Genomic DNA, 18,534 nt, shown 5'->3' with positions numbered 1-18,534 from the left:
TTCCTGTTTGAGCGGCCAGTCTAGTTCGACACAGCAAAATTGGCTCATCCAATGGTGTGTGTTTTGGGTGGGACGGTCTGTTTGGGGAAAACTGTTTGAAAACAATGTTTATTTTTGCAATTCCCTTTGGTGGTGCAAAAATTACATCCTCAGCTTTGAAAGAAGCATAACAGAAATTGAAAAAGTGACGTATGACTTCAAAGTTAATCTCCATCAAGTGAACATTAATACAGTGGCAAAGCAAAAGTTATTCTTTCTGGAAGGAAATCACATGAATGTGAAGCTTGGTGTATAAATAGACTTGTGATACAAGAGACATTCACATCAAGTAACAAAGTAACAGTCACACAACCAGATGTCAGCTTTCAAAAAAATCCATCTGTATCAGTGAACTGAATGACAAACAGGTTTTCTGGCATATAATGAGGGCATGTTGGAAAAAAAAAAAAAAAAGAGATTTCAGTCCTTTCTATGGAGCAACTATGGTGATGTCATTGCTAAATGTCATGCAAAAGATCTGGCAGCCTGCAAAACTTTATCTCCAAAAGCTTTGTGTAACTGTATAATTTATCTCCAAAACGTTCTGTTCCAGATATTAATACAGTCTAAACAACCTACAACAGTTGACCTCAGATCACAGAGAAATACTTCTTGGGTGTTGGTGTTAACTGTACCGTTAGAGTGAAGTTATTTCAGACTTAAAAGTATTTTGAATAAGCAACTGAATATTGTTATGAAAAGGGGCTGCTTGCCAAATGAGTGCTCTAGCTTTGGAACATTGTGGCAGAAAGCTATAAATGGAATAGCCAATTTAAGACTGCCCAGCATTTATAATGCAAAATGCAGAGGTTGAAGAATAGTGAAAACACTTTTATATAACAGTTAAAATGAAGAAACTGTTCCTCTCTGACTGGGAAAAATAGTGGGGAGGCGCTCTCATTGTGAAACTGGCCCAGGATCAGCTGAAATAAAAGCACACAATGCTCTAAAGTAACCTCAACATTTAAGTGCGGACAGCACAGACATAAAGCCATGGAAACCTGATCTCGGAAAAAGAGTGGGGCCTGGGCCTCTAAAGGCAGCACTAGGTGACGTCATGCCCAAGGCTCTGAGGCCGGATCCGGTTACAGCTGCATTTGGGTCACACAAGGGGGGCCACGGTTGTTAGTGGTGAAAAGCAGTAAAAGGGAGCCGTGGGGTTCACATCTGAGGGGTTGTTACTATAATACATGCTGAATGTGGTATGAGAAGTAGGTGGAGGGGGTGCTGTCAGTCTCTGATCTTTTTCTCCTACGGGAACCAAATCCTCCTCCAAAACGTAACTTTTAAACACAAAATTTGCAAGCACATGGCAGCATTCTAAACAAATTAAAGGTTACTTTAAATTCCAGTAATGAGTCGCAATCAGATACATGGGAATGTTATCCAATTGGTTGTGGTCACCTTAGTCACCACTTAACTCTTGAAGTGACCACATGAAATCCCACCACATCAGTCCCAAATCAATCAGCAAAAACATCAAAAAACGTATCAAACGGTGACTTTTTCTTGACCTTAATATTGTAACCCACTGCAGTCCCATTTGCGACCGAGATTTAACTTTATGGCTGATGTCTTGAGATGTTGCTTCAATATATCCACATAATTTTCCTTCCTCATGATGCCATCTATTTTGTGAAGTGCACCAGTCCCTCCTGCAGCAAAGCACCCCCACAACATGATGCTTCCACCCCTTCACGGTTGGGATGGTGCTCATCGGCTTGCAAGCCTCACCCTTTTTCCTCCAAACATAACGATGGTAATTATGGCCAGACAGTTTGATTTTTGTTTCATTAGACCAGAGGACATTTCTCCAAAAAGTAAGATCCCATGTGCACTTGCAAACTGTAATCTGTCTTTTTTATGGCGGTTTTGGAGCAGTGGCTTCTTCCTTGCTAAGCAGCCTTTCAGGTTATGTCGATATAGTTTTACTGTGGATACAGATATTTGTCTACCTGTTTCCTCCATCATCTTCACAAACTACATCTCTAGGAGACAGAATGAGTCTCCTTCCTGAGCGGTATGATGGATGCGTGGTCCCATGTTGTTTATACTTGCGTACTATTGTTTGTACAGATGAACGTGGTACCTTCAGGCATTCGGAAATTGCTCCTAAGGATGAACCAGACTTGTGGAGGTCAACAATTTTTTTTCTGAGGTCTTGGCTGATTTCTTTTGATTTTCCCATGATGTCAAGCAAAGAGGCACTGAGTTTGAAGGTAGGCCTTAAAATACATCCACAGGTACACCTCCAATTCAGTACATCTCCTATCAGAAGCTAATTGGCTAATTGTCTAAAGGCTTGACATCATTTTCTGGAATTTTCCAAGCTGCTTAAAGGCACAGTTAACTTAGTGTATGTAAACTTCTGACCCACTGGAATTGTGATATAGTTAAATAAAAGTGAAACAATCTGTCTGTAAACAATTGTTGGAAAAATTACTCGTGTTATGCACAAAGTAGATGTCCTAAACGAATTGCCAAAACTATAGTTTGCTAATATTAAATATGTGGCGTGGTTACAAAATGAGTTTTAATGACTTCAATCTAAGTGTAAACTTCTGACTTCAACTGTATAATATAGCAAATGTATAATAAGATGCTGACATCATTTACATATAATACAATTTAATGGTATGGCAAGATATGCACAAAATTCCTAATAATAAAATTGATGCTTATTTCACAATATTTTTATCAAAAACTACTTACAAAACAATTGAAACCAGAAATATCTATTATCAAAGCGGTTCTTAGATTTTCGATCTAGCACAAGGGAGAGCTACCACTTCTGTTAATCGGCCACGATGTACAACAAGAGGCCAAGTTATTTTACAATGCTGATAATCTCAAAATGGCCAAACATGGTCTGATTAATCAAATATCAATACATCGAGATACTTTTTCTCATTATATTGTTTCGATACTTGAGATCTATGTATTGATATTTATATGAAACTCTTTGTGTATTTATACTGTATCACAGGACAAAGTTGGCACACTATTACTTTCAAATCAATTTAATGAGCTTAGCAAGAGAAAACAATTTGATGTTTCGAGCTACATTCTCTTCTTTAGACATCAGTATATAACTGAAATATACCCAAATTAATTGGAATTAAAACTGGAATCTGCTTATGCCTTTTTAGAGGAGAAGTACAGTGAAGAAGGGACAGGAAATTATTGGGAGGAGAACAGAGATTTTGAGATTAGGACAGGTCGCTGGCTGGACTTGAACTTAAATCATCGACTGGTGCACCACAGCTCCAATGTCAAGTGTATGTGCTGTGCACTACCACTGCACCACGGCCAAGACGCAAACTTCTGTCATGATAGTATTTAGTCAATTAGAGAAACCAGGAAATCCAAAGTTCAATAATTTTACACTGGGAAAACCCAGCAAAGTTAAAAGCACAATTATATCCATCACTCGCAATCAATTATACGTGTTAAAAAATCCATTAAAGATTAAAGACTCTCAAAAAATAATCTTACATTAAAGGTTAATGTTAAATAAAGTAAGCTTATGTAGGCTTGACCAATTTTATGAGTTCAGTAAGCATTTAAAGCAATATGCATTTGCATTGCAGTTGTTGCTTCCGTGTTAATGATTAACTGCTGGTTAAAGTACCACATGGAATCTTGTATAGGACACAAACACTGCACATTCCTTCCACACAGATAATTTCACATTTTAAAAGCAGGCCAAAAGCAAAATATTTGTTCAACACATTAATTAAAAGCAACCAGAAACTTTTGCGAAAAAGACTGTATTAATAGAAATCTGCGATTGGCTATAGATCTCAGCTCTGCTACATCTGCTGCATTGTGCGATATAAAATGTATCAAAGGTATTACAGCGAAGCTGCTACAGTGCTCACCACAGGAAACTCATTGTGCAGTCCACATGTCTTCCCCTGGATTCCGCCAAGTAATCCTAAATGGCAATGTGTTTGTCTGTGAGAATTGAGACAACCTCCTTCTCTCTCACCCACTCTGACTATATCTCACTTTATTCTCTCTCTTGAACCCGCATACACACACACACAAACACATCTTATCTGTAAAGTACAAAGGCCTTCGACCTGTGCAGCTGCAGAGCAAAATCACAGTCAGTGAAGAGTTCAAATCTGTGTGAGTGGGTATTACATGCAGTGCTGGATCATGTACATTTTTATAAGTGATACTCTGGGCCCTGTTTCTGAAGTGGTAAGACAAGCCCATATGGCAACATAGGGAGAATCACAGCTCCAAACACTCCACAGATCCTCCAAGCGCCTGCCCTACTTTTAATGCTGCAAAGAGAACTCTGTGTGGGTGTTGCAATCGCCTAAGCAAACTCACTCCGATTCCGTTCTAATACTGAAACCAGCCTGTGATACCAAAAACAGTGAGGTGATAGCAAGCAAGGACTCAAGAGTTGTACAGTAAATGGAGCTGCACGCAATAGCTATTCAATAATTCATGAGAAAAGGGGAGGGGCTTTGATCTCCCAACACTAGTCTAATACAAACAAATGCTCACAAAAACGTTAAAATGTCCATATACACTTATACAAAACAGCCAGTTAATCTGTTGCAGATGCTGATATTGTCAGTGTTTCTTCACACCTCCTTAAAATAAAATTAATGTATGTTTCTTCCCAGTTAAATGGCAAATGGCAAAATCTTTTCACAGGAACAAAGATTTATGAGACAAGGAAGTAGGGCTGCACGATATGGAGGAAAGCTGTGATATGCGATAAGCTGTTTGAAAATGCGATACGATAATCTTATGATGACGTCATCAGAGCACGTGGAACATCGGAACCCCCACTGCCCAAATAAACTGTTTAAAGTTTATTGGCATAAAAAAAAACACCATCCATCCCTAAGCTCACAAACATAGTGGTCTTTTTTCAAAACTGCATATGGACTGCATATAATATGTACATTTTTACCATGAGCTATGTAGCAGATATTAAAATTATTCTTCAATTTTATTTTTTTATTTTTGTAAAAAGCATATGAATACAGTTAACTTTACCATATTCTGGGATATCCTAAAATAATCTGTGTTGTAAAATGTTTTATTTTATTTTTACACTAATTCATGTTCAAAATTAGTTAATTCATTGTGGGACTTTTATATTGAAAATTATGTCCAGAAGTGATTGCCTTTGAAATTCGAATTCTGCTTTGGTTTAACGTGCTTGTTGCAGAAACTTAGCAGAGATGGGCCACTTCTACTAAAATGAATGGGAGAAATTGGAACGCCAAACTGTCATAGTATGTGAAAAGAAAGTCCTGCCTTACAGACAAAAAAGCCAATCACCTTTTAGATACAGACAGTGCCTGTCAATCAACTCGAGAAGGCACATCAACATTAGCTATACAAGCCGGGAAAAATGCCTCGTAATCTGAGGTAAAGAAGCACAATTTGCGATTCCAGTGTTGTCAGATTTTACTGCTGATTTGAAATATGTTTTTTGATCATAATCTTGAGCAACTGTTTTGGAGATTTCAGTCTTTCCCCATTCAAGTAGATAGGAGCTGCTCTTGTATGCCACTTGTTTACACAGAAAAATAGCTGTTCGAGAGTGTTCCAAAGATGGCTTCCCCTAGGGGGGAATCCCTGCCGCCATTTTGGAAGTCCGCTACAATTCGTTAAATGAGCGAGGGAAGTTTCTGTTGACAGACCCTCAACCCCTCGATTTTGACCGAGGGAGCGAGCCTATGCTGATGTACACTATCCCACAATGCAACCTGACTGTGACATGACAGCAGATTGCACTTCATAACCTCTTGTTTAGTTGTATATCTGGGCCTTCCACATCTCTTTCTGTCCTTGTTAGAGCCAGTTGTCCTTTGTCTTTGAAGACTGTAGTGTACACATTTGTATGAAATCTTCAGTTTTTTTGGCAATTTCAAGCATTGTATAACCTTCATTCCCCAAAACAATGATTGACTGATGAGTTTCTAGAGAAAGCTGTTTCTTTTTTGCCATTTTTGACCTAATATTGACCTTAAGACATGCCAGTCTATTGCATACTATGGCAACTCAAAAACAAACATAAAGACAATGTTAGGCTTCATTTAACAAACCAAATAGCTTTCAGCAGTGTTTGATATAATGGCAAGTGATTTTCTAGTACCAAATTAGCAATTTAGCATGAATACTCAAGGATAAGGTGTTGGAGTGATGGCTGCTGGAAATGGGGCCTGTCTAGATTTGATCAAAAATAACTTTTCAAATAGTGATGTTTTTACATCAGTAATGTCCTGATCAGTTGAATGTCACTTTGATGAATTAAAGTACCAATTTCCTTCCGAAACAGCAAAATCTGTACATTATTCCAAACTTTTGGCCACCATTGTTCCTTATCACACGGTTATAGCCTGTGTTCATTGTTATGTTAACATTTTCATTTGTGTAAATCTTGATTAATCCTAACAATTCATTCTAATGAAAAAAAAATTAAACATATAATATTTATATATACGCCTCTGAAATCAATCTCCGAAAACATTGTTTTCTCAGGTGCAAAAATCACTAAATAATTCCACAAACTGACATCAGTCTTCAACATGCTCCAAGTGATCAAGGGTTAAGGGTGTTCCAGTTAAAACCACTGCACGTCTTCTGCCAGTAGTGGACACTCGTGCAACGCAAGCAGTGACGTACATCCGAGTCCATGAGATGGAGTGAAGTTTACGAGGGAATGGTATAAAAATTTGAAATGGAACGCAGCCCAAGAAAGACTGCTAGTTGTCAGTCCGCGCTGAACAAAGAAGGACCACGGAAAACTGGTGTAATGACATGCCCTTTAGGAAACTAAATGGCTAAATAAAAAGTGCACTGTGATATTCACAATGTTGCTTATTTGTATGTAACAGACAAAATCATTGCGAATATATTGCCAATATTAGATATCTCGTCCATCCCTAATGGTCTGTTATTTTGTCTATGAAAAACAAAACAACCTGCTACTGTACCAATTTGTTTCTGGCTATTGAGCAGTGACAGCTAATAAGTTAATTTCAGTTTAATGGAAAAAAGGCATACAAAGAAGTCAAGGTTTCAATGTCTTGACTGTCAGACCCCTCTGTTTTACCCTGCCTTACCATCAATATCTAATTTTAGAGTTTATACTACTGTTTATACTACAGTTATGCAAACCAGCAGTGTTTAAAATGCATGAAAACACATACACTCTGACATGTGCCAAGCAGCATTACTTTAATAGCACAGTATTGTGGGAGACATCGGCTGATAGGGCATTGTTATTCGGCTCTAGGACCAGCTGTGGCCTCCAGCTGTCCTGATGAATTGTAGGGTCAGAGATTAGCTGCCATAAGCACCACACCCACTCTGCAATTTATTAATGGTCACAGGTCAAACTGAATCAAAACAGTGACTAAATCTGATCTGAAAAAAGATGGAAAAAAGCACAACTGCACATCCATATAGATTTCATCCTTTTTTCCTTTGGTTTGCAGTGCAAAGCCACAAAAATACAGTGCTTAAAATAAAATAAATGCTTTCCAAGCCCAAACAATAGTCTTGATTTGAAACAATGTGAAATATGCAGAACATCATGACAAATGTTTCAGTAAATACAGTAAATACTTTTGAGTAACTCTGGTTAAAAATAATGTCTGGTTTTAAAAAAGACTGCTATTACCGCAAGTAATGTTAGCGTTTTGATCATTAACATTGACATTTTATTTTACCGCTTTTGTGCTAACCGAAAGGGACAGAAAACTGATATAGCATGACACAATAGCTTGTCTTCTGTGTAACAACATCTGACATGACAGCAGCCTGTACTCAGTCAAGACACTGCAATAGAAGTGATATAAAACAATTTTAAGACACCAAGTATGAGTAGCCTACATGTACTAAGTGTGCAAACTAACATTACTAATGCACCCTAAGCAGCAGAGAGCAGTTATAGTTGACTCTGAACCATTACTAACAATAATTATTAGTAATTTGTACCAACATATACATGACTTTTACTGTACATATTAAATAAAACTGCATTTGTGTTTCATAGTACTTGCAATGTTTTCAAATTCTCCAACTGCCTTTTTTACTTTTGAATGAGTTTTAATTATGTTTTAATACATTGAGGGCTGAATAAAGCTAAAAAAATAAAAAAAAAATATGAAACATCACTCTTCTGATCAACTTAGAAGGATATACAATGTTCATTTGCAATTTTCAATAAAGTTGTAATTAAAAGAAGTAAAATTACATTTTAAATGTCCCCAATCAAATACCTTAAGTAATCATATGAATTATTTGTAGCGTACTCAGTTACCAAAATTATAATTAATTACTGCCCTAGCACTAACAGATTTTACGTTCATGCAGAATTCCTGCAATGTGTGAGCAAGTCTCACAATTGTTAGCATGTCAACATGAAGATATTGTAGATTAGAGAAGAATGGAAGCTAGAGGAAGATAGTGAGAGTGACAAACAGCTCCACAGACCTTTATCTCTCATAGGTTCTATATTTGGAAAGGTACTGTGCTATCACTTGTCTGAGAACACAACACGCCAACCCCAGCGAAGGCCTCACTTTGTTATCATCATGTCAATGCTCTTGTCATAACACTTAATTGTACTGAAAAGCAGTCCAAAATTTGGACTTAACCAGCAGAGAACCTGGACAAGACCCAAGCTCCTCAACACAAGGGTGGACATACTTTAAAAGGAAATTGCAAACTAGCATTGTGCGGCATACCGGTACTAATGAATTTTCACAATATCAAAAAATTTAAAACGGTATGATAAAGTATGCTGCCATTTGCAAAATGTAATGTAATGTGAGAGTTTTGAGATGAAATCAAAGACTATTCGGAAATAATAATAAAAAGTCTCCATATGGCCAAGTGTGATCATTAAACAGCAGAGGGATGTCATTTCATTAAAAAGCACCTATTATGGTTTTTCAAATATTACCTTTCATGTAGTGTGTTATATAGCAGTTTGTGAATGTAAAAAAAGTCTGCAAAGTTTCAAAAATCAAAGTGCACGATAAATGGAGTTATTGACTCCCAAAAGAAAGAACCGATTCTGAACACCTGAAACGAGTCATTAGTAATTCCAGACTTACCTCCTGTTCTAATCTATGTAATTTGGTAACAAAAAACCAGCCTCTGGTCTTCATTGGCTGCTCGTGAACAGCTTTGACCCGCCCTCAAACACTACACTAAGCAGTAGACCAATCACAACACACTGGGACATCTGACCAATCAGAGCAGAGTACGCTCTCTGAAAGGAGGAGTTTAGAATGAATCCTTTAGAACGGATCATTAAATGAGTCGTTTTTGACACTGGGAAAAAAAGGTAATGCTGCAATTTAAATTATGAGCAAATTAAAGTGTTTTTTGACCTTGGATGCTTGTAAATCTATTGTATGAGACCTTTAAAACAAAATTAAGCACGTTTAAAAACCATAATAGGTGCTCTTTAAATAATATAGACAAATGCGCTGCAGGACACAGAATGAATGAGAGGCTCCGCTCTGCTCTGTCATCTCCACACAAACACACACACAACTACTGCTTGATTTTCATGCAGTGTGTCCAATAGTTTCCATCTGCAAAGCTGAGAAACAGTGTGTTTAGTGTATAAACGGCTGTGAACTCTCAAATGACCTTTTTCACCGGAGATTTCAGCTCGCGAGTCGCTGGAAGTTTGATATAACGAACCCTTAAAAAACAGGAAGAACTTCAAATGTCTTTCAAAATAAAAGTCCAGCTGAAATGAGAGCTTTATTTAACTGGATGCATGAAATCGAAACATTATGACAGAAAAATATTACTACTGTATAAAAGTGTAATATTCAAAGTAGTAGCAATAATACTATAACAATAACAATAATATAATATTAAATGGTTATATTATTAGTATTATAATCTGTAAGCAATATCACAGAAGCAAGTGTACTGAATATCAGCATGTTGTGATTCAGCCATGTCAGCCTTTTGCCTCAGGTAAACAGATTTTCTTTTAATGTTTTCATTAATACTGTAAAGCTCTGTTGTGCATCTTTTTTGTTTTTTACAAAAAATAATTCATTATAAATTATTATATTTTCATTTGATTAAACACAATTTGATCATAATATTGAATTAAAACATTTAACATGGAATCCAGAAAAATTAAAACAGAAAATGCATAATTTTTATCTATTGGACTATATGCAGTTCTTTTTGTCAATAATTTTCTGTGTAATTTCATCACAAATCTGAGGATTAGTATCGATACTGTGGTACCAGGGCTGGTATTGTCCCAAAGCCAAAATTTTGGTATCGGAGAAACCCAACTGCAAGCCTGAAGCCAACAACAAAAGCATTTCCTTTATAATAGTCTGCAGACCTTTACAACTTCCTGCTTTTCAAAATTAAAGAATGCTCAAAGATATAAATGCAATAAAGTCCTTTCAGGTAGCAGACATCTCTGCATATGTGAATCTCAGCAAACTTTTCTCCACCAGTGCCAATGTATTCCACAACAAATCATTTGACCAAATGATGCTCCCGAAATGCTTGAAGCTGTTTATCTCAGACGCTTTGGGTACAAATTGGAACCACTAGAGTGAAAATTGTGCAACATAGTTGATGACTGGAATCAAGCTTTATTTAAAGTATCGTTACCTGTTCTGCTCCTCTAGTTTGGCCAATAGCTCCACATCATCTGGGCTGAGCTGGGTCGGGGAGGCTGAAGAGGGCGAGGACAGTGAGGCAGTGGACGAGGCCGCAGTGGTGTGCAGCGAGGAAGGCGTGGCCACCTGACTAGCCATCTGACTCACCGTATGCGACACTGAGTTCTTCACCCATGAAAGAGTCGAACTCAGCTTGCCTGCAACCTTGTCTGTCGCCACCTGGAAAAAAAATGCAAAAGCTCTTTAGGTGAAAAGAAATAGTGAAACTGAACCCAGAAGACAATAAAACAACAACATCATACAAAAAAGTTTTTTTATTTGAAATTTCCTTGGTTAAAATTTTAAGAGAGATTAATAAAGTTTAAGGCTCAATTTAAGTAAACTAATGATGGGAAATAAGTACACTTTTTTTTTTTTTTAAATAGTGCTGGGTAAAATATTGATTTTGCGATGCATCGCAATCTTTATTTAAATGATCTCTATATAGATCTTAAATCCCAATATCGATCTATGTGTCAACCCTGTAAAATGTGACTAAATTTCACGCAATGTGACTAAAAATGTGTGATCTGCCACTGGCTGGTAAATGTTCACATTTCACTCACCAGTGATTGCATAGTATATTGGTAAGAAGTTATAAGATAATTTCACTGTGGTTTGACTCGTTCCATGTAATGTATGTCCAATGACGAGATCCATGCAATGCATTTGTCATTGAATAGTGTCTCTTTTAATATCCTTTTCCGTTCTTTACAGTCAGTTGTGGATAAAAATAAATAATAAAATATTTAATTAGTATTAGAAGTACACATGGCACAGAATCAGCAAAAAAGTATTCAACCAAAACACATCAACACTAGTTACACGATGAACTGCTGCTATGTACCATTTTAGAACTTGTTCTACAAATTAATGAAAATACTTAGAAACAGCACAAATTATACATGTACACCTACATGTTCCTATATAGTAGGGATGCACGACATATCAGCGGCTGATATATTATTGGCCTATAACCGGGAAAATCGAAATATTATCACGCTGATATTGGAATTACCACCGATATATTCAGCGATAATTTGCTACAGATTTTTTGCTTAGGGCTGAGACTCTCTGACTGCCTGCAGCCTCTCTACTTCAAGCAGGAACTCAAGCAGCCTGAGGCTACATTATTACAACTGTTAGAAGTTCATTATTCTCTCTCTGTTAGCAATTCATCAGGATTACCGTAAAAACTTATATAAATAGGCATTCATGTGTATTGCCATTTATTTCTCAGTAAAATCAGCATACGTCTGCAATATAGGCACATTTCTGGTTCATGTTACATCAAAGTCAATGATACATACAAAGTGAAGCTCGATCTGTATCCTCAGCTGACGTCCTTCCTTCAAATATTTAATTACACTGGTTCATGTATACTTAAACAGATAAAGACTGTGACTAGACTATGCAAAAACCTGCTTTAGCTTGATCACAAATGCACATGTAAATGTACTGATGTTACTGTTATGTTACTCTTTGCAACAACAATGCAATACATTCTAACCAAGGACAGTCTGAGATGCTCTAGGCCAGGGGTGTCAAACTCATTTTGGATTGCAGGCCTGACTGGACCAAGCAGCATTGCTTGGAGGCTGAAGTTTATATTTATAAATTATATATACTGTGTGTGTATATATATATTTGTTATATATATGTTATTTAAACAAAGAATATAAGTTATTTAAACAAAGAATATATATATATATATATTCTTTAACTTTGTTTAAATAACTAATTATCTTAATTTTATCATCATATTTTTCCAACTTTGTACACAAACAAATTTCGACATGACTGAGAGCACCTTGCAGAAAATCACATATTCATTCAGCTCCTCAGAGTAATTCAGTAAGTGCATTCACTGAAGGATTCATCAAACTGATTCATAACGAGAACCCGTGAGCTGGTGAATCAATGTTTTAAAAGTACCGGCTCAAAATCGGAGTCATTTAGTCATGAATCAGACAAAACCAGTCACTGTGTTTGTTGTTGAGTACATCCAGCGAGCACAATAGAAAGGCGCACTGTTTTGGTGTTATTTCACGGTGCACGCTTTTTGTATGTCGCCACATTCAATTCAGACTGCAGTCTCATAACTTGGGTAAATTAAAATTTCTTTAGTGATGCTGGTAGTTCAGTGGTGGACCAAAGGAAAATTGGAGCCGGAAAATCGAAAGATGCTGTTTTCATAGCTAACACTGGGGTAATATTATTATTTTTTTGCCACCAGCCACAGTGGCTGTAAATGCCCAATTTCGCCAGCCACTTTGATTTTTTAACCAGTTCCTTTGGTTATTCATAAAGGTATATAAAACACCACTTCTGAAGCTGTAGTGAATTATGATGACACCCGACAATTCATTAATGTCGCTGCATGTCATTTGCTAAGTTTGTATGGTTATTTATTCAGCCACAAATGTTTGGAATTAAGCAATGTCGCATTCACAATACATGTAAATGCGAACTGTTCCGTGAAAATCAAGCAAACTAATCTTAGAGCACCTCCTGAGATGGTCTGAGATCATTTGCAGTGTTGTCATGGACGACACAATTCTTGCAGTTGCAAACTACTGTATTTTCAGATGACTGAAACAGCAGAAACAGTAAGCATTCTGCATGCACGTTCCATGAGAAGTGCTGCGCTTATGGGCTGCAGAGCAATCTGACACTGCAAATAAGATACGCGCATCAATGGCTTTTCTTTCGTCTGTTCTTCAAAATATAATCATGTGTTTCTTCAAACGCACGTCTTTGTTTCTGACAGCATTTCTTGTCACATGTAATTCCAAGACTTTTTATAATTGTCCGCCACAGAAATAACCCACTACTGCGCATTAAATATCCACATTTGGCGGGTTGGTGGGTGCTAATTTTAAATTCTGAACAAAAAGTAAAAACACGGAATTTACTAATTTCATTAACCAGAGGTTACAACACAAATATACACACACAATTGGTTGAAGGGAATCAAGCAATAATATTTACAAAAAAAGAAAGAACTACTCACTCTTTGGTTGGAGCTTTAGCCCCAATAAACCATCTGAAACCAAACATAAATGCCAAGAAACTGAAACCTGCTTAAAATTAGTAATAGTTCAATGGGATGGAAACAATGCAACAGTTATTACATCTAATATTTATCCTTGGACCTGTCCATGTTGTCATTATTTCCGTGAGATAAACTTCACTGTGGGAATGTGCAGCCATGGAACTTGCATCACCCTCACACGTGACGTTCGCTGATACGCGTGACTCTTCAAGCGCTGAATGTCCCGCGTAATTATAAGAAGTTCCACTGATCATGCAAGCTATAACATAGCTACATGCAACACCACAAATTTAAATTTTATCTGTTCTGCTATTGCTAATAATAGTATGAATACATCTTACCCAAGTTACAGGCTAAATCAACGTGAATATTTTGTTTATTGTAAGAGTATCAAACCATGAATCAAACCAAATTGTTACAATCTTAATCATTTAAATTTTCTAATAAATACATTTTAATAAAATACAAATACAATAGCTTTTTATCGGATGATTTGAAGAAATAAAAGATTAACCTTTTGTTAATTGCAGCCCTAAAATCACATATTTAAAGACATTCTCATGTATGAAAAAATTCAGGTCAGTGAAAACAGCCTTGTACTGTCCAAATAATTAGCATGCACACTATAAGGATCTGAATGTGGCAAAATGTACATTACCGCAAACAAACAAACAAACTTGTTTTTATTCTTGGTTTGGAACATTTTCCCTTCAAAGCTTTAATTTATTTTGTTCTGTACTGCAAGTAAAGCAGTTATAATTGCACTGCTAAAATTCTGAAGTACTGATGAACAAGCTTTGTGGTAATACAAGACCTCCTATTCTGTACTTTTAAACAATAACCAGATTACAGCTTTTACGAAATATTCACATGACCATCCTCTCCATTACTTCCCATATAGGTCAGTGAAATCCTGGCCTCAGCACATTTCTGCCATAGGAGTGAATATGGCAAAAGAAGTGCTGGATTAAAAATCACTATTTATCTGTCATAAAACTGAATAATGAAAAATAAAAATGAATGAATCTCTGTAAACATCAGACTATTAAAGACAACCTATACAAACAGACAGAAAAGAAACTGCTCAATGAAATTAGATGCCATTTATGTTTGGCTTCCTCTTTGGAAGTAGGTCTTTAAACTGCTGTGCAAGTGTTTTATGAAACACTTATTCCTACAAGAGCAAAATGGTTTACTAGGTCATGCAAACCTATGAATTGGAAACTGATGCAATATGTCACTCTATATTATCAAAGACAACCTCTCCAAAGCTTGGGCTAGGGGAATGTTTGAAGAAGTTGTGTGCTTTCCAGTGAAAAGATAAGAGCACAATATTGACTCACTCAAACTGAATCACAGAGGAACTCTCAAGGTAAGTAGCATTTGTAGGCACTAATCAGAAACTCATGTCAAAAGAAAAAGCTACTGAGAAAGCTACCGAGAACAATACGGACAAATGGCAACACCAGGACAGAACATAGTAACATTAGAAAGGCATGAATCCTCCCCCAAATACTATGGATCATCCCTGAAATCCCTTTCCTATTTCTAAAAGCTCAACATTCTTTAATTAGTGAAATGGTAAAGATTTTGTTAATATAAAAATGGAAGGATTTCCTTGGAATACTTTGTTCTTACCTGAAGAAAGATGTCACCTTAATAAAGCTCCTCTTTTTCACAAAATCCATAAACAAAGTCAAAGGAAAAATACGTTATATTAGTCATCAAAAACCATCTCAGAAGTCTTTTGAGCAGGTTTGTCGATTCCAAAGTCACACTGCTGGCTTGGTGTCACCTGGGGTCAAAGTGCTCATGCGGAGACATTGATATAGACAGCTGTAAAGCAGTCAGATGCAGTGGTATGAACTACAGTCTTCTCTTTCACAGCTGACGTAACACTAATTCATGCCTTGGAATTCACCAAGAGAAAAAAAAAATCCCTTTACCTGCGAACTGTCGGGTGACGTCTGCATTCACCGTGCTGCGCTTCATGACATTAGTGAGCAGTAATGATAAAACCAGGGGAAGTCTACCGCTGCACATCAAAGCAGGTTTCTCATTTGCATTAGGCACTTCTCTGAATCCTCTGTAAGACAGCTCACGTTTCCTCTTTAGATCTCCATTTCTGACTAATTAAAACCATGCCTGCCTGTGCATGGGCTTTGTGGTGTGTTTTACAAACCACCAAAAAAACAAATGTTATAGTAGTTCACAGCAAAATCCCTAGAAATGTCTAAAAAACCTGTCAGAGTTGGAAACACCCTTTATTAGATAGTGCTACAGACAGAAAGAGGCTAGGCATAGACAGGAACAACAGAGCAAAGTGCAAATATAGTAATGAAGGAACAGCCAAGGATTTATTACAGTTTTAAATATCTGTACACCTACTTATTCACGTGATTATCTAATCAGCCAGTCGTGTGGCAGCAGTGCATAAAATCATTCAGATACGGGTCAGGAGCTTCAGACTTGTTGATGAGAGAGGTCAAAGGAGAATGGCCAGACTGGTTCGAGCTGACAGAAATGCTACGGTATCTCAGATAATCACTCTGTACAACTGTTGTGAGCAGAACAGCATCTCAGAATGCACAACATGTCGAACCTTGAGGTGGATGGGCTACAATAGCAGAATATTTCTTTTTTTGTAAATATTATTGCTTGATTCCCTTCAACCAATTGTGTGTGTATATTTGTGTTGTAACCTCTGGTTAATGAAATTAGTAAATTCCGTGTTTTTACTTTTTGTTCAGAATTTAAAATTAGCACCCACCAACCCGCCAAATGTGGATTGTTCCCAATAAAGTGCTCAGTGAGTGTGTGTGTGTGTGTATATATATTGTCTTCAAGACAAAGGACAACTGGTTCTAACAAGGACAGAAAGAGATGCGGAAGGCCAAATATACAACTAAACAAGAGGATAAGTAAATCAGAGTCTCTAGTTTGAGAAATGGACGTCAAACATGTCCTCAGCTGACAGCTTCATTGAATTCTACCTGCTCAACACCAGTTTCATATACAACAGTAAAGAGAAGACTCAGAGGTGCAGGCCTTATGGGAAGAATTGCAAAGAAAAAGCCACTTTTGAAACAGAAAAAGAGAGAAGGTTAGAGTGGTCAAAGAAACAGAGACATTGTATAACAGATAAGTGGAAAAGAGTGTTGTGGATCTTAACCCCATTGTGGGATCAGCTAGACTGTAAGGTGCATGAGAAGTGCCCGACAAGATAGCCACATCTATGGCAAGTGCTACAGGAAGCGTGGAGTGAAACGTCACCCGAGTATCTGGACAAACTGACAGCTAGAATGCCAAGGACATTATTCCAAACTTTTGGCCGCCAGTGTGTGTGTGTGTGTGTGTGTGTGTGTGTATATATACACATATATATATATATACATATACATATACATATATATATATATATATATATATATATATATATATGTATATGTATATATATATATATATATATATGTGCATATACACACACACACACACACACACACACACACACACAGGGTTGGGGAGTAACGGAATACATGTAACAGGATTACATATTTAAAATATTATTAACTGTATTCCACTACAGTTACAATTTAAATCATTGGTATTTAGAATACAGTTACATTCAAAAAGTATTTTGATTACTGAAGAGATTACTTTGCATTTTATTGTCATTTGTTTCATTTAATATTCAGTGCTTTCAGATGTAAAACATTTATACATATGATGCGATCCAAAGTGCATTTGAACAGCTATGAAACACTTTCTTATGATGTGTTACATTCATACGAGCAGACAGAGTAGTCTGAAGTAAGTTTGGAGCAGAAGAAATAGAAATAAACCTTGTGTAAATTGTCAGCTTTACGATAAGCTAAAATGCTATTTCTAGCCATTTTACATGCACGTTACCAGACACGATCATATTTTTTTTTATCAAGAAAATTCACATTGGATCATAATTTATTTTTTTCTAGTAAGACCTTTGATATTAGGGCAAAAATCATATTTTTGTATTGTTTTCCTGTAAACATATCTAAAAATCCTTAAAACAAGATCAATTTGATTTATCTCGTTTTAGAAACAACACTGCATAAATTATTTAGGGTTTTCGGAGAATGTATTTTTAACGTGTATTTTGTCTTACTGAATTTTTATAGTCAAAACATGTGAAAAAATCTACCAGTGCTGAAGAAGTAATCCAAAGTATTTAGAATACGTTACTGACCTTGAATAATCTAACAGAATACATTACAAATTACATTTTACAGCATGTATTCTATAATCTGTAGTGGAATACATTTCAACAGCACCTTGTGTGTGTGTGTGTATATATATATATATATATATATCAGTGTTTCCTGCATTGCTTTTAAGTGAAAGTGATGAATGAGATAAAACAAAAGAGAGCATGCACTTCAAAATAAAAAAAAATAAAAATAAAAAAACAACACGTCTTTATATTGCAGTGTGTGGCGCTGAACAATCTAAATAAAATCAAAATCAAGAGATGACCTTGTGCGATTATTAAACCGCAAAGGGCTGTGATTTAATCAAGTTTGCATGCGTTGCTTGTGTGCAGCTCTGTTCTGATCACACGAGGCGGTCCTGTGCTCGCTCCACGAATCTGGTTCGGTTTGGTAACATTCGCGGAGCGTGTTATATTCAAAATCACTTTAACAGGCCCCTACAAGTTACTAGGGATTGGCATTTTGGTCATTTTGTCTACTCGTGTACTTGAACTAA

General features: G+C 36.5%; 1 protein-coding gene across 7 annotated transcripts in view; it reads right to left on the bottom strand.

The window, feature by feature from the left end:
- LOC127446352 (ecotropic viral integration site 5 protein homolog) overlaps positions 1-18,534 on the bottom strand; it is an 82,401-nt gene that overhangs the window by 44,480 nt on the left and 19,387 nt on the right. For 3 of the 7 annotated variants that reach the window (XM_051707226.1, XM_051707228.1, XM_051707227.1), the window contains one exon: positions 10,690-10,916. In XM_051707226.1, the coding sequence (XP_051563186.1) occupies positions 10,690-10,916 (227 nt within the window). Of the gene's footprint in view, positions 1-3,920; positions 4,023-10,689; positions 10,917-15,737; positions 15,764-18,534 lie in introns of those variants that run through there. The other 4 variants (XM_051707223.1, XM_051707229.1, XM_051707225.1 and 1 more) reach the window with 4 other exon arrangements.

The sequence above is a fragment of the Myxocyprinus asiaticus genome, chromosome 9, assembly GCF_019703515.2.
Source record: "Myxocyprinus asiaticus isolate MX2 ecotype Aquarium Trade chromosome 9, UBuf_Myxa_2, whole genome shotgun sequence".
Taxonomy (NCBI): Eukaryota; Metazoa; Chordata; class Actinopteri; order Cypriniformes; family Catostomidae; genus Myxocyprinus; species Myxocyprinus asiaticus.
Note: the sequence above shows the minus strand (reverse complement) of the source record. Positions and strands in the feature narration are given on the sequence as shown.